The 17,461-nt window shown below is 44.0% G+C and overlaps 1 protein-coding gene and 1 long non-coding RNA gene across 2 annotated transcripts in view; one reads left to right on the forward strand and one right to left on the reverse strand.

Moving 5' to 3' along the window:
- Positions 1-2,464: 2,464 nt before the first annotated feature.
- Positions 2,465-7,160, reverse strand: LOC133972106 (uncharacterized). Its single transcript, XR_009924428.1, has 3 exons — positions 6,158-7,160; positions 4,600-4,659; positions 2,465-3,588 (listed from the first exon to the last, which is right to left on the reverse strand). It is a non-coding gene; the product is annotated as an uncharacterized LOC133972106 (long non-coding RNA).
- Positions 7,161-7,394: 234 nt separating this feature from the next.
- tshz1 (teashirt zinc finger homeobox 1) overlaps positions 7,395-17,461 on the forward strand; it is a 29,489-nt gene continuing 19,422 nt past the window's right edge. Inside the window, exons 1-2 of the mRNA XM_062410505.1 lie at positions 7,395-7,737; positions 7,908-8,580. Coding sequence (XP_062266489.1) covers positions 8,541-8,580 — 40 coding nt within the window. The 5' untranslated portion in view covers positions 7,395-7,737; positions 7,908-8,540. The remainder of the gene's footprint in view (positions 7,738-7,907; positions 8,581-17,461) is intronic.

Below are 17,461 nucleotides of genomic sequence, written 5' to 3' on the forward strand. Positions count from 1 at the left end.
TGAGATGCTTGATTAATAAAGTTCGCTCACCTCCCCCCCTCCCCCGCCCCCTCTCTTCCTCTCCCTTCACCCTGCCCATCACTAAAGTTGTCCCGTATGAGTGGGATGGGGGGAGGGGGGGGGGGGCACAGACGTATGGGTGGCAGGATGGTTGTCAAGGACGACATGAGTGTCATTCTTTTTGATTAATGGAGCATGGTGACCCCGCCCCTAACCCTCCTTCTTTCCCAGCATGCCCACTCTCACCTCAGCGAAGCAACCCCCACCAACCCCCCCACCCCACCCAAATAACAGGTAAAAATAGATGTGGGCCAAGTTATGCTCTACGAGTCAAGCTATAGGCAAGATCTGATTGGAGGAAGAGATTGGAAAGGAAGGAAGAATGGAAGGAGAAACAGGAAGGAAGAAAAAGATATGGACAGAAAGAACGGAATAAAGAAAGGGAACGAAGGAAGGAAAGAAGAAAAACATGAGAGGAAGATGTGGAAAAGTAAGATAGCTGGATATAAAGGAAGGAAGGAAAAACAGGAAGAATGGAAGAGAAAAGAAAGATAGATAGAAAGAAAGAAAGCAAAGAAAGAAAGGGCAATAAAGGAAGGAAAATTAGAAAGTACGAAAAAATTGGAACTAGAAAGTCAGACGACGTGGAAGAAGGGATTCCACAAAATAATGAAAGAAATGAGAAATAAATAGAGAAATGTAGTGCAGGGGGAAACTAACGATGGCAAAATAAAGGGATAAAGGAAGAAGAAGCCAAGTGGAGAAACACGAGGAGGGTTAGACGGGAGCAGGAAGGCGAAAAAGAGGAGGCAGATTTTTGGAGAATGTCACCTACCTAACCTTGTCACCATGTTAAGTCAGCTGTGATTAATTAGTTGAGTGAGACTGAGCAATTAGGTCACGGGTTGGTGTGTGTGAGTACGAACGTGTGCGTCACGTCTGTGTGTCTTCATGCACAACTTCTCTTTTTCTCCCCCGATCGAGATCTTTTCATTAACAAAGAATATTTTGTTTGTATCAGCTGCCTCCCCTGTCTTCACCAGGAGGGCACAGATCAAGAACAACTCACCCAGACCAGAGGACAAAAAGATAAGAGGCGGTAAAAAATTCTATCGATAATTATCGCCAAAATGTACAAGTTGATGAATAGAGACACAAGTAAAGATGCATTAGAAAATATTCAATACTTTCAGGTTGATCTCTTCAGGGAATATCACATCCTGATATGAGTGTCTGTGAGTGTGGCTCCTTCCACTATAAACAGATTTTTGAACATAGTTTTGAACATTTTATTGTCCTGAGACGCACATGCACATAAATGGAAATCGTTCTTATCTTAAAGATGTACTTAAGATAAGTGGAATCACACACAATCTTGCTTTTCAACTACACAGCTACATGTTTCCTAAAGATTGAGGTTGATAAAGTAGTGTTTTTAGGTCAAACACAACTTTACTGTGAATGCGCAGTCACTCTATGTCTTGCTTTATAGTTTCATATGGAATGTGATTATCCAACAAAATGCAAACGTGAAAAAAGATCCTACGTTCTCAGTTTCTGCTCGATAAATAAATCCAAGGGGCGACGGTGTATTATCGCAGAAATAGCTCTAGATCCATTTGAAAGACTGTGAGGATAAGAAACCCTTAGACAAATCCTTGAACCAGTAAAGGCTTACAAAAGATCATATTTAACAATGATGGCTATATATTTTCCTTTTTGCAATTAAAGAGTCCCTCTGTGTAATTTAATGCTTCTTTTCAAGTGTCGGGTCCCCGGAGACTTGGCCTGTAGCTATGCCATCGCTCTTGGTGATTATCATTAATGAATGTCGGCGAGGACCATCCCTCAATGTGACTAGGGAGGAAACACAAGCCCTAATTAAAGGTTCCTATTCATAAATATATGCCTCAAACTACGCGGATCGAGTGGCGCTGTGCACACAAGTCATTTTAATGTCAGAAAAGCACCTTTTTTAAGAGCATTTTCCTCCCTTAACGTACAGCGCACCAGCGGCGCTGACAGATTTTCGCAGCCAAAGCCCGCAGCGAGGGATCTGAGCAATTTGAAAATTCGCTGATTTAAGTTTAGGAGTAAAGCTGAAGATTAGGACGCCCTAATTTGACACACAAGAGGACAGATGACAAAAAAAAAAAAAGGAAACTCGACTTCTCAGTGTTCTCCCACTGTCGAACTGACCGTTTTTTTGCGTGTTATCCTCCAGAGACTGTTGTGTTTTATCGTAGAAAAAGGTTAGCTGTATTGTGCCTGGTGTTCCTCCGTCTGAGACAGTGAAATATTTAGTTAACAGATCAAAGGACGTCACCCAGGAAGAAAAATAATCCTCCTCGCCTGTGTTCTCTCATAAAAACTAATTTTAATCATTTTAATTGCTCCAAAATGCAGACTGACAACAGCCCTCACAAACCCTAGTGGCTGCATTGTCACATCCCTTTCTCGCACAAAGCTGCTGGTAATTGTTGTGTGAAGAAGATAATGTTAACATCGAGGATATAACATTGAGTCTGTCTGAAAATAAAAAAAATGTTGATTCTTTCTCCCGTTCTTTTTTCTCCACCAGGCCTCGGAGAGAAAAGTCCTGTCGTGGGAGAAAAGTGCCGGCTGAGACAAACATTTAGCCGTTTCTCTTTCCTCCTTAATGGCTGAAAAATGCTAATTGGAGTGCACGTGTCAAAGAAAACAAAAGGCCCGCGAGGAGGAGAGCGAACGAGCGTGCATGTCAGGGAGGCAGGTATTTTTTTGAAATGTGAAATATGTCATTTTATTCTGTAGATTTTGGCAAAGATTTTTCTTTTTCTCAAGGTCGCTCCAGGGGGCAGGGAAACCTCTGTGTCACGCGGTTTCTCTCAAAGTGCAGATAAAGTAACGGAGCTCATGCCTAAAAGACACACAGTAAATATATCCTGCTGAACAGCGGATTCATAGTTCGTGTAAACAAGCTGAAGTGGCCTCCTCTTCCCTTCAGCTCGGAGCCTCTATAAAAGAACACCTCCAATCCCTCCGAGACGCCCGTCCTTTCATAAACTTGCGTCTGTCACCGCTGCGCAGCTTTTCACCACATCCTTCGTCCAAAACTGACAAAATCACACACAAAAAAAAGGCTCATGCATGGCGGGGCTTACAAACCTTTAATTGCATTGTCAAAAGTACAGCAACACATCGTTTTTTTAAGTCTACACATTAAACAAGTCGTGGAAAAGTAAATCTCTATAATATATCAAAACCTCGACGTCTCCCTCTCTCGCTCTACTCACACTTTGGCATTTTAATTATGCAGTCTTATCTGATAGATGTGGAGATATAGCTCATGTCAAAGTTAGAGCCTCCTCTTTATTAATTTTTTATTATATATTCTTATATTCAGCCTGTCAATGAGTGTGTGGAATCTGATAGGGACCCATCATTGATTGAAGATTAGTCAAGATTACGAGCAGAGGAATTGTCATAAGCGTTGAGCCTTCGTCATTCCAAATGTTCACTTATTTGAATGACACTGTGGGGAGAGAATTCCTCTTTATTTCAGTCTGCCGAGGATAAGTGAAGGCGTCCGGTGCTGCTGTGGCAGATCTTTATACAAATACCGTGAAATATGTAAAAGAAAAAGAAAAGTTATATTTCAGAAACCTGCTTAAACACGTGCTGAACACCAAAAACTCCTGAAGCTGGATTTGTGCGGTTTCACGCCAGAAGAGCCCTAAATGTTTTGACATCAGAGGTTTATGGCTGCAAAATGGCTCGGCTGCTTCGCCACAGGCCAAAACATATGCAACACAGCATTAATTATTTATGAGTGTGAAGAGGTAGGCTTTAAATTCTTGGCTTGGGTCAGTATGATCTTTGTCAATATAATATATATATATCCAAAAATAAATCCCTTAACTGGACTGAAATGAAAAGAAGATGTTTTAAAAAGGATTTACTCCTCAGGGCAAAGTGTTAATTCTGTAAATCAGACCAAAGCAATATATTTATATATTGATCTTTATCCTTTATTGGTCTTAAAACATCCTTTTCAAATCACTCAAAGTTGTTTGTCTAACAACGATGTAAATGAAGAAATGCTCATGTTGGTGGATCATGTGATTGTCTCTGTGTTAGTGAGGATGAGGAGGAGAAGGAAAGTCATGAAGGTGCGGAAGGATTGAAAAGACAAAAATGAAAAAGAAACAATTACTCTGGCAGTTGTGTCAGTTTATTTTTTATTCTTTTATTTTTTATTTAACCTGCAAAATTATTTTTAGTTATGGCAAATCATTTTCAGAATTGTTTGGTAACCTACAGAAAAAGTTCCCAAAGTAAACATAGTAAATTAAGTTAAATAAGAAAATAAATACAGGTCGGTAGGAATTGCAATCTTCACATAAAACATACAAAACAGTTGACAATTTTTTTTACTATAACTCATGTGGCATTTTATTCATGTTCATATTATTAAGGACGAAACCTAAAAGAGTTAAGTTAGTGATAGTCTGGCATAGTATTCCTAATATATTTATTTTTATGAGAAACCTACAATTTTATTGAATATGTTCAGTATTCACATGTTATTATCTGCTCATGTGAGTTTGGGTCCCTCACCTGATCTGAGAACCTGCAGGTCTCCTTCACTTCATGATCCCGGCTGTGCTCACGTCACACCTAGAAAAAAGAGGGAGACAGCAGAAAGTAGAGAATAATGTATGTAAATATACGTGCACGTTCCCACAGGCTCTGAGGGAGAAGAGGAGGAAACACGCTGCCATGTCGTGATGCTGTCACTGCGCCACAGTTAACGTGGAAGAGGGGCTTCATGTGTACAAGTTTCTGGGGGCGGGTGGTGGTGGTGGGAAACAACTGTTTGTGTGTTCGGCTTTTGTCATACGTGCACATGGACACGGGCGGTCGCATCACAGGAAGTGTAACAACTGTACAAAGCAATTTAGATCATGACGTTCCGATCATAAACGCTTGACTGTGTGTGTGTGTGTGTGTGTGTGTGGAAATATAATCATGTTTGAATCCATTGTACATACAGTGGGTACATTAAGGAGTAAATTCACATTGTTTGTCTCACCAGCAAGAATTGTATTTTCAGTCCTCAGGTGATTTGTAATGTGATTCAAATATTTCTGTAACAAAATCCAAACATTTTATAATATGTCTCTCTAATAATTCAGCTATAAAGATACAAAAACACCTCAACGACAAGAACTTAAACGACAATGGTTTTGTTTTTCTTGTATAAATGTCAGTAGAAATAAACCGAAAGATAGAATATAATAGAAACTTCCTTGTAATAACAGAAACTGGAGCGTGAGTCCTGCTCATGCACAGACATGTTGGTGCAGAGGTGGTTATTACCCCTGCCTCTTGAACCACATGTCCCCCCCTGCTGGCCTGGGATCAGAACCTGCACAAGCTGCTGTGATTCCACTGCATTCTCTCTGCTGCTTAAAAACCTTTACACCACAGTCTGTGTCACTTAACACCAAAAAATAACAAATCCTATATTGCCTATAGTCATGTTTGTGTAGTGTTATTTTGATAGAGGAGGTTGGGTTTATTCTATTCTTCATACTTTTTCACTGACTTTGACATTTTACAAAATAAAAATCATATTTTCATGAAAATAGTTTCAAACCACAGGGTGTAATTTATTTAAATAAAGTCAGATTCATATTTTTCTCATGTACTTTAGACTGGTAAAATGATTCTGTAATAACATTAACATATAGTGTACATTATAATAAATGTATTGTTATTATAGGAACTGTTTTAAAGAACTCATTCAGATTAAACATACGTATGAAGATGTTGTGTAAATCTGGATAGAGCTTGTACAAAGGCGCAGCCCTCCAGTTTGTGTGTCTGTCTGGAAATTGTGGTGACGTAGGTCTGCTCCATCAATCAGCGGCCAGGTCGCTTTTGACAGACAGGGACGGACAGATGTTGGGGCGGTACCTTGTTTTTCTTTTACCACATAATAAGCGCCCTCAAACATGCTGCTTTCGTAGATCAACACTTTGGCACCGCGCGTAAAGACGCAGGCTTCCTCTTCGGAGGCTTATTTGTGTGTGTAAAGACACGGGGACAACGCGGCTGCTGCTTCTGTTTTGTGACTGAAAACGTGAGGAAAAGGAAATGTTAAGAAACTCACCAGCTCTGGTTAAAGTGGGACCGTCTGGCGGTTTGCACCGAAGTTGTGTATAGTAATCCAGTTCCTTGTAAATGATCCGCTCCAAAGCTCCAGCCCGGACTGGAGCGTCCATGGGGCTGGATGAGTCCCTTGTCCGGCTGCAGGAGTAGGGGGGGTGGGGGGGCGCATCCAGTCTGAACTGAGCCACTTCCCGTGCCATCCAAGTTCTGTGTTGTGATTATCACCACACCCTCTGTTACCCGGTATTAAAAACCAGCCTGGGAGTTTCTCCTTCTCTCCCCTGTCCTGCAGAGCAGCCCCTGCCCCTCATTTAAGATAACACTGGCCCAGTTGCGTGCCCTTTATAAACACTTTACGGAGGATAATAGTTATAGGACGCAGTGTAGGCTATTAATGGAGCCTCTTGTAGATTCAGAGCCCCTCCCCTTCACCACGAGCCTCAGTAAAAAGGTGTAGCAAATCGATCCGCAGCCTCCATTGTCCCACTATAGCAGAGGCCACTGGAAATATCCACGAACTTTAAGACAGAGCTGCAAAATATCTGTGTTTTATTCTTAAACATTAGTTACCTTTGGGGGGGAGAGCAAGGGAGAAGTTGTTAAGACTTCTTGGCTGCAGCTTCTTTCTTTTTCTTTTTTCTTAATACACGATTTCCCCCCCTGCGCTCGAATTACCCGTGATTGATGTTCCGGGAGTCTAATCCAAATAATCAGCCAGGCCCTGATCTGTCTGTGCGTTGAGCAAAGATTATCCTGCTTGTGTGGGATCAACAAAGTCTAATAGGTTTATAGGTGATTTTTATATGGTGGTTCTATCTTCTTTGTTTTTGTTTACGTGTGTGTGTTGTTGTTTGTTTGTTTTTTTGACGGGGGGGAATTAGATGAGGACGGTGCCAAATCCTGCCTGAAAGAATACACCGTTTATCTTATAGTGCGCAATTATTCCAGCAGCAGCGACTATTATATCAAATCTCTCCCTCACACACACACACACATCAACTTTTAAGAGTCACCTCTCCTTCCATGTTATTATTATTTTCTTTACCAATCGTCCACTCCTGTGTCCAAGATCAGGACGCGCGTCTGTAGCCCCCATACTGTTGGCTCCGTGCGCAAAGGAGGGGCGTGGGGGGGGGGGGGGGGGGACAGGAAGGCGTTGAAATGAAAGCCATCCCAGTGAACAATTAGAGCAGCGGATTGACAGGTGGGCTCTGACTGTCAGGGTGACGCTCGTGGAGGGGTGGAGTAAAGGAGAGGCCGGAAAGGCAGCTGGATGTGTCTGTCTATCAGTGGGAGCTGTCTGGATGCGCCGCGCATCACCGAACGTGCGCACGTTTTCCACTGCGGAGAATATCCGGGGCACGCTTCTTTTTCTTTTATTCTCGGGAAAAGAAGAGAATAAAACAGTTACACATTTTAAGAAAAACAAGGAAATAATAAGAACAACAGAAGAGGAAGAAGAAGGAGGAGGAGGAAGAAGAGTGGTGGTCGGAGGGCGCGTCTGCTCCCCGTGTCTCCTCATGACTTTCTGAGAAATTCGTCAAGTGTCCGTGTTGACAAATCGGGCGGACAGCGAACAATGTGAGTATTTCATGATCCAGGGGTGTTTTCACGGAGACGCGGAGGATGAAGGATGATCTCCGCGCACACACACACACACACACACCCACACACACAGACACACACTTGACTGATTGACACACACCCAGCTCCACTAACGTGTCACTCTTTCCTCTCTTTCCTCCCCGAAGAGGTCGGATACCCGGAGCGGGCACCGTGTCGGACGCGCAGCCGGAGAGAGAGAACGCACCGCGGCGCAGTTTGGACTCCGCCACCGGGCGAGTTGAAGGAGACACAGGAAGCTCCGCGTGCCTCCACGATCGCTGCGAATAGAGGTATGAGAAATAGTCCGGTGAAGGGGCTGGCACACGCGTTTTTGATGGGATCGCGGTGAAGGGAGCTCCGGCAGCTGTCCATATCCCTCCTCGGTAGACTGAGATCCGCACGGAGCTTTTTTCTTATTTCATTTTTTTGGCTGCCCGCGATGAGTTTGTGTGATCGGCAGAAGTTAAAGGACGAGCCCGTGTACAGCTGAATCCACCACCATCTTCATTTTGTCATTTTTTTTCTCACCGGGACGCACCGATTCCCCAAATGACCAGAGACGCATAGAGATTTAAAACCCTCGCCCCGAAAGAGCCGAGCAGAGACCTCTGCACCCTGCGAGGGATCTACTCGGTCGTCCGCCCAGATATCCTCCTCTCGTCCAGCCCAAAGAACCGGAGGAGCGAAGAGAGAAAGCGGTTCTGGCTTTGATTTCCTCCCGTCTCGTCCCGCTATTCTGATCTCTGCATGAAAAGTCAAGCGGAAAGTCTTGCAGCAGCATGCCGAGGATAAAGCAGCAAGCGCCGCGGCGGTCAGAAGGTAAGCCCCGGCTCTGCAAACAAACACACCCCTGCTTTTGGAAACACACGCACTTTATTTATCTCACACACACGCACACGTAGAATAAACAACCAGGAATGTGCACACAAGTTTACGCAGCAGTGCACACAGAGAGGCCAGATGCGGGACACAGTACAACAGGGCAACACATCCCTGTAGAGTGTGTGTTGAGTTGAGTTCACTGACTTCTGCTCCATTTCACCACGGGTCATACTGGGGCGAGTTTATTCCCACTAATCAAGTGAGGCATGTTTGATTGGCAACAGTATTGTTTCATTTACGCAGGCATGCGCCTCGGTGCCAAATGTGCCACGGTGTGAAATGAAAGCGCTCAGCTGCACTCTTGAGTTTCCACGCTTCTAAGCCGATCCTCCACTTATAGGTTGCCAGCATCCAAGTTCTCCCAACAAAGCTCATCTTATCTCGCTCTTACAGGCGATGTGTCTGATGTGTTTGGTGCCAGTGGAAAAAAAAAAAAAGAAGGGAAAACACAAGAGAGCAGAGGCACATTCTCAGCTCGTGTTCCGCTCCGGGATTGCCACCCTTGATTTGATGCTTGATTGATCGCCTGTCATGCGACTTCTTTTGATCTATTCATTCCTGATAAACATCAGTAAATCATTCGCCACAGAGACACGCATGCGCCCCGGCAGCCGGACTCCCTCAAAGGGTAACTTCTTGCCCCCGCCGAGGAGCAGAGAAAAGACAAATTGAAAGAAAAGTTCTCAAGCGGGATAAATACTTAGCGATTAATACCCGAGGGGGGAGGGAACACGGGAGGGAGGGAGGAGGGGGGGGGGGGGGGCTGGGGGGTGCTGGGGCGTAGCGAGATCACAGGGAAGCGTCCCACACAGGAATGGCCCTAAAACACTGCAGGGTGAAGCGAGGAGGGCTGCCTCTTAATGGTCCCTTCAAAAACTCCTGACCTGACCTTAGTGTTCAGGTCTGCGAAGCACCAAGCTGTGCGAAGCTGTCATACATGTTAGAGACACAGAGAAGTTATAAGCAGTGATAAACCAGGAGACAACGAATGTAAAATCCCTGCTGGGCACCATAAAAACGCCCTATAGGTAAATTATTGACACCAAGTTTAGTAAAAGACAAGTTAGGTATATAATCTTGCTGATAATACAACTTCCTGTTATTAAAAACCTAATAAATTTGTTTGTAAATATTTTAAAATGCTGCAGCTGTTTAGCAGAGTATGTAAATCACTATATGACGTAACCCAAAAGTCATTGTACATGTTGTGACAAGGTGATAAAAGTGTTAAAGTCAAGTTAAATAACGATTTCTTAATAATACAACTTTCTGGTATCATAAACCTATTGTTTACGTTTCCAAATATGTATTGTAACTTGTAAAACCATAATATTAAACTATTGAGCAACATATAGAGCCATATATAACAGATGTCACTAAACAGGTGCATCATTGGTACCAGGGGATGTAAAAGTCAAGTGTACTACAACAATATTGCTATACTATTACTTCCTGGTATTAAAAAACGATTATTTATGTTTAAAAATATTTACGAATATTTAGCCCCATATGTAAAATCCCTGTCTGGGACCACAAGAGTCACTAAGCAGGTATAGTATCGACACCAGGTTGTGTCAAAGTCACGTTCAGTATAATTAACTTAATTAACAGCATAAACTTCTGGTATGAAACTCATATTAATGATGATTCTAAATTTGTATTGGAATATGTATTACCATCATTTGAAAGCATTTAGCAACAAATGTTAAGCCACTATCATGTGTCACAAAAGTCAAACCTTACATGTATGTTATTTGTGCCAGGTTAATTCAAGTTTACTACAACAATATTGCTAATAATATAACTTCCTGGTATGAGAAACCTATTAATCATGTTTTCATATATGTAAAGGAATTTTTAGGACCTTTTTAGCATGAAAATATTTCGGTGTTTCACATCCGGAATCACATTTTCTTCATCGAAAACGAATTAAACATGTGATTTCATATTCGGAGAGAATTTCTGCATCACAACATTTTGCACGTCGCCAGCGTTGAGTCGACCAGACGTGAACTGCTGCGTGAGAGAATCGCATGTTTGCCTGAATCCATTTGATGTCCCTGGGAGACGTGTGTGATTGACATGCATTTCCAAATGACGAGGGGGGGGGGGGGGTACCTTTGAAGTTCGTGCAGTAATGACCAAAGCCGAATAAAACAGCTGTAGAATGTTAAGCAGGCGGTGGAAATGTGAGGTTAAGCAGACTTAATCAAGGTTGTGACAGAAAGACTTTGAACTCTGTGGGGCTGTAATTTCTAATTGACGCGAGGCTTTAGTGATGGATAGAGAGAAATGTGTTTGAAGAGCGAGTCTGCACGCTGGAAGGGAACAGTGTCTGTTTCCACCTCTGCCACAAACGCTGGTGAGAGACCGAGAGACCGAGAGACCGAGAGAGAGAGAGAGAGAGAGAGAGAGGGGAAGAAAAAGTCTTGTTTCCTCTGTTTTCCAGCCTCCATACTGGTCATCCAAGCCAAGCTCTGGCGTGGCCCCATTCCAGCGCCGCTTTAGAATATTGATTTAATTGTCTGCTTTTGTGAGGGACACATACATCACACGCAGTAACTGTCATTCCCCAACTTGGAAGCCATTGTCTGTGCATTATTTCCACTGCTTGACGTATGGTCAATCAAAAAAAAAAAAAAAAAAAAACGTCAACACCTCCACTGATGTCAATGTGTGTGTGTGCGTGTGTGTGTGTGTGTGGCTGCTTCCTGTGTGTACGCACCTAGGAACGCAGGCTATTTTTACAATGCATTACCAGATATTTCCACAACCTAGATTTGTCACTTTGGAGTTGCACCAAAACGAAACGTTGCATACGCTCCTCAGAGAGAGAGAGAGAGAAAAAGAGAGAGAAAGAGAGAGAGAGAGAGAGAGAGAGAGAGGGAGGATTCAATGGCTCTTTGTATGCCATTTCAAATGGGCTCAGTTTCATCAGTCACAGTGATGATTCGAGACCCTGTAATGGCGCTGTACCCTATCTAGATTATGACCAGTGACAATACATCAGTGTTCTTTCATTTGGAACCACATTACTGCATCTGTTAGTTTTGGCAGTTGAGTTCAGCGCGGTGCCATTTGAGCAGCGGAGACTTTTGCTGCAGTCATTTGTCGTCATTTTTTCTCGCTGTCTCTTGTCGCTGAAGTGCGGTTGTTTCTGAGGTGTTCCTCACAGGAGCCCAGGTAATTAATGGAGGCTGAACACGGCGCCGTGATGGCAAGTGAGAATAATCAGGACGAGGATAAATAACAGGGCTTAGATATAAAGCAGTGCAGGCACAGTTTATTTTACATTTTACATTTAGTCGTGGACAACGGTTTAGATTATCTGTCACTGAAACTGAAACTATTTGGCATTAGCTGTTTTATTAGTCGTGCTAAAGGAAATTAATGAACCAACTGAAGGCATTTCGCAAAACAAAGATCGTCTGTTTTAAGTGGCTGACACATGCAGGACTTTTCTCTGTTTATTAATGTAAATTTGTTATATTTTGAATTTTGAATTACAGGACGTACAAAAATCTGCAGTTTGAAGACCTCAACTTTCTGAATGAAAACTTTTGGGCGTTGGTTTTGTTCTATTTTAAGATGTTTTATAGACGTAATCTAATGAAAAAATAAAAATCCATATTTAACATTAATAATCATTTGTTGCAACCCTCATCGAAGTGCTGTGGTTCCAGCACAACATCAACTTTATGTCCAGAGGAAAGTTTGATAGCATCCGCTCTAATCAAATCCTTCAAAAGCGACCTTTGACCCTCAAGCACCTATTTTGATCCCTGTTCAAAGGAGACTGTTCATGATATGGGACTGTTTGCATCAGCAGCGTTATCCTGTTTAGATTCGCCAGCTTGTTGTACACATTACAGCTAATTAGTTTAATAAGTGGACGTGAAATACTGTATGTGAAATGCACAAAGAGGCCATCATTCTACTTTTGCCTTGATACTGAGGTCAGGGTTTTGATTGCAGCAGGAAAATGGATGGCGTTGCAGCACGTCTACTCGCGCTCCTACCTCCCCAGACGACCTATCTTAAATCAAACACTGTCACTCTAAGTAATGAATCTGTCAACTTATCATTCAACATGTCGGCCTGATTACAGTGGGACGCCGTGTTGAATGTGTTCCCGAGCGAATTACAAAGTTCTATCCTGCACAACGTCGTCCAGCTCTACCGAGTGAGACGGCACAGGAGGAAGAGGTGGAGCCAACTGTGGGACGGAGCAGGACGCAGATCCAGGAGCAGTTCCTATGCTGTAACGCTGGTACAATGACATGCCGTGATACTGACCATGTGGAAATGTGTTCCCTTCAAACCCTAAACTCAATAATACGTTTTTTTCCTTCTTCTGCTCTCTTGATGGGAAATCCTAGCCGCAGTGGAGCCACTAATCAAGAGGCCGGGTGCTGCTCATGTCTTTGATACACGTTGCGTTGTCTCTCCTTTAAACAAACGCTGCGTTTTAATGATCCGTCCGTAGCTTAGCACGACGCGTGTTTAATTAGAGCCCTCGTCCACGTCTGTCCACACTGCAGTCAGCAGCGAGCCGCACACCGATTTCAACACAACACACACACACGCACACATACACACAGCGGTGCCTCGTGAGTGTCTCTACTTCTTTACATCTCTGGCTGCTTTCTCTCCCCCCCCCCCCCCCCCCCCCCTAAACAAATTCTGCTCTACTGCCACTATCGCTACCTCCATGCAAAGCCAGTCTCTTAATTATGACTCAAGGGTTGGTTGTTGGGGTGGAGGGGGGGAGGGGGGGAGGGGAGTTGAGCTTTTTTCTTCCCTGCGACGGCATCGTTAGCCACGGTCCCTAATTATCCAGGTAGCTGACGGTTCAGTGACAGGGCCCCACCGATTAATGCTGACAAATTCAGCGAGGTGTCAGGCCTGCGAGCCGCCTTGATGTAATCAACTCGGTGTTAGCCACTTCCCGGGCGCCCCCCCCCCCCCCGGTTGTAAACTCAACAGCAGAGGTTGCTCGCAGCGAGACGAGGCAACAAGCGAATCGTGGGACTTGCAAACCCCCCCCCCCCCCCGCACAGGGCCGGACACCGACAGGTCCTGTAATAAGGCTCATGATCGGTTGTAGTATCAAGGTTGCATGATGGGCTCGTGAAGTAGCTTATAAATGCATCATGTTCAGTGATAAATGATTTCTAACAGATAAAGAATGTTGCTTGTAGCTTCTTGTGAATTTGAGAGATTTTCTTCAAACTTCACTTTTCCCCCTCTGATCTCTCCGGCTCCATCTTTTTGGTTTGTTTGACAGAACAGGTTCAAAGACGAGCAGCATTAACACATTCCCTTGTTGTTGCTTTGCGTTGTGTTTTTCCTCTGGAGGAATTGAGCTCCCGGGCGAGAGACGACTATTAGAGCCTCGTGATGGTTTTATCGGGACGCTGATAAAGTATTTAATGACATTTTTTTTCAGGAGAACTGTGTGTGTGTGGGTGTGAATGTGAAAGTGAAATATTCTGATCGGGCCGATAAGGAAGTGTATGTAAAGTGTCATTAACAGGTGACATTGACTGAGGGAGTCAGTGGATACATTTGCTATCCCACACTCCACTACACCCCGCGCCTTTCATTTGCATGTGTTGTCAGAAGCCGGTAGGGCCTGCAGGAAATCAAAGACACACGCTAACACACACACCCGGGCGCTCGGCACGCACCGCGCTCCCCGTCCTCATCTTCGTGGAGGTTAAGTGACAAATGAAGATCGATGACTGCTCTTATGGAAAAAAGAGAGGGTCGAATTTGAAAATATGTGGGAATTAGGCTCGCCAGCGGGGTGACGATGTGAAGGCGTTCCGAGCTGCAGCCGCGAGGTAAAACTATCCCCGGGCTTAATGAGGTTCAGAGGAAGCCGGAAAACCTGGAGTTTCACTCAAGCACGACACGAGGAGCTCTGACAAAAGAAATGAAGAGAACAAGGTCGTTTCTCTCACAGGGCCACAATCCCCGGCCTTAAATACATCCTGCGCGTATTTATTGTCCCTGATTTTTCAGCGCGCCTGTTTTCCATTCACAGATATAAGAAGATATCCTGGCTGCAGTTCAAAGCAGCTGCAAAACAAAAGCCACAATGTACAGTAGGGATGTCAGATAATACCAGGAATAATAACAAGCATGACATCATCCACATGGCTGTCCTTAAGGGGCTTAGGGCAGCGGTTGCTAATTACTGTGAAGGATACAGGCTGAGCCCCAGTTTTCCTGCTGATTGAGTAAAGTGGCCATTTGGGTGCAGAGAGAAAAGACTGAGAGCAAAGGCACGGATCATAAATTCAAGTCTAATGGTGTCCTGCACTGAATCCAACACAAATATGAATTTCGTCTGGTTTGTGGTATGCGGCAATTAGTATCCGGGGATTAATCAATTATTAGGAAACTGAAACTAAACTTGATGCTGCACATTTGCAATATATTCCCACTGTCTCTGTTGACTGTGGCAAAGCATTGTGGGTGATCGGGGCGCCTGAAGCGGTCCAGCTGCGTTCTGCTTCTTCACACAAACACTGGACAGAGCTTGTCTAATAATCAGCAGCAGTTGAAGACGCAGACAAAGGGAGTGAGGCTCAGTGTGGAGGAAGGGAAGGAAGGAAAAATGGCCAAGTCGTGATTTAAAGCGAGAAGATGGGAGGTCCGGGGTACACCCGGAGGTCAGTGTGTACTCGGGGGAGCCCCTGTCTCGACTGCTTCCACTGCTATTCACACTGTGTTGTGTGTGTGTGTGTGTGTGTGTTGCTCTTCTCCCCTACTTTTTCATTTTGTTAAACAGCAGACCTGCATGTTTTTATCATCCCGTGTGTGTGAGTGCAAATGCTCGTGCTCGTGGAAAGTCCAGTCCAGTGTGATGTTCCTCCAGTGCATCTCGAGTGTGTCCTTGTGTGATTGATGCTCCGCACACCAGACAGATGCTGTTATTGGAGCGACCACATAAGCCAGCGTTGGCTGCTGTTGATCGAGTTTGTCCACAGCCAGAAGGACTCTCTCAGATATTGGTTTCTGCATTTTGCTCCAGTGATCTAAGATATTACCGAGCTTGTTTTTATTTTTTTCCCCCTAGTCCTGCACTTGATGTAATAGAAATTGCCACTGAGGCGGTGCCTGTTGCGGTAATCACGGTGCTCAAGCCAAGAGATAAGACTGGAGATACATGACCACCAGAGCAGGCACGGGGAGGTTTATTACCCTGCGGTGCTCGCTTCTTATTGGATCTCTCGCTCTCTCTCGTGGACGATACTTGAGTCAAGTGCTAAGTCAATTAAGCTAAGACTGAAAAACTGCCTCTGATCCGCGAACTACACATGGAAAACAGCCGTGGGTTGTCGCTGGAGGCCTCGGAGCTAACTTGCTTCTGTTAACCAGCCTCGAAACATCTGTGTTGGAGCGGGGGGGGGTACGAGGCGGAGTGGGTGTGGGGGGGGGGGACGACACGGGGAGAAAAAAAGAGTGGCTGTGAATAAAAGATATGAAAAGTGACAGATGAACAGGACTCGGGTCGACGTTCTCCTGCAGCAGCTGTGACTGCCGCCATCGCTCTGACAGGTGTCAATTAAGAATTACTGCCGAGGCCCTCTAGTCATTTCTTTCCGCTGCCCAGCTGTCGGCCCGTGTGCCTTTTTGAGAAATAACACTTTACCCTTGTCACCGCGTTAGCGCTAAGCTACAGTCGCCCCAGAAAACGAGTGCATGGCGGGCCCGCTAATCGATAACCAGTGTATTAGCAATTATTTTGCCCATTGATTTACGGCGAGGCAGCAACTCCCACCGTGTTGTTGTTAGCCACTGATTATATGCGACTGTGCTACAGTGCAGACACGCAGGCCAACACATACGCCGGCTCTACTGTTGCTTAGGTGTAATTTATCTTGAGAGTCAAGTGCACATGTAGGGAGAGAAAGAGCAGCGACAACGGTGCAACGTAACCCATATTTTATTCCCTATTTACGACTTTCAATATTTTGTTTCCAGCTCGCAAAGTCAGGTTTTATTGCTGCTAAATGTTCAAGGGGATTTGGGAAAGAATTTCAGAGAAGTATCTCAGAATTCTCTAAGATAGAGATCTTTGATTGAAAGTGTGTGGACTAGATTTTTTGGTAAAAGTTACCCAAACACTTTTTTTGGCCCAGACTTCTCATTTTTCCTCGAGGAGCAGAATTTGGCAAACTGATCTAGAATTTGACAAAAAAAGTCAATGTTTTTGGTGGAATGTTTCTATGTTGGCCCTTCGAATAAATGCATTAGTCAATTGACCGTATTGATAATCTGTTTAAGATTTATGTCATTAATCTGGCAAACATCTTTCAGGTTCCAGTTCCTACAAAGTAGAATTTTTTCTTTTCCTTCTGTTATTTCTGTGCACGCTAGTATGATGGTGTTTGAATTGTCAGTGAATAATTGTATAACCACATTTTTAATTGTTTATAGATGAAAATCGAATTGGCGGATTAATCATTATTAAAAATGCCATTAATGACCATTACTCTCAGGCTTAATCTCTTTAGTCTATTAATGTCACAGGGAAATGCTAACATGCTAACAGTAGCCACCATTTAGTCCGGGACTTGAAACAGTTACAGGGACAGTGTGGTGAAAGAAGTAAGAGTCATTTCTAGCTGCTAACGACTGCAGTCTACAGTTTGTGCCTCAGCAGAAATTTAATTTAGGTTCAGAACATGAAAATAAAAACTTTCTAATGGAAAGTGGCATCAATTCTTCACGCTGAACCATAAAGTAACCCGAAAGGGCTGCAGGCTTACAAACAGAATTAGTGTATTTTCTTTATGTTTTGCTC

The sequence above is a fragment of the Platichthys flesus genome, chromosome 17 (assembly GCF_949316205.1).
Source record: "Platichthys flesus chromosome 17, fPlaFle2.1, whole genome shotgun sequence".
Lineage (NCBI taxonomy): Eukaryota > Metazoa > Chordata > Actinopteri > Pleuronectiformes > Pleuronectidae > Platichthys > Platichthys flesus.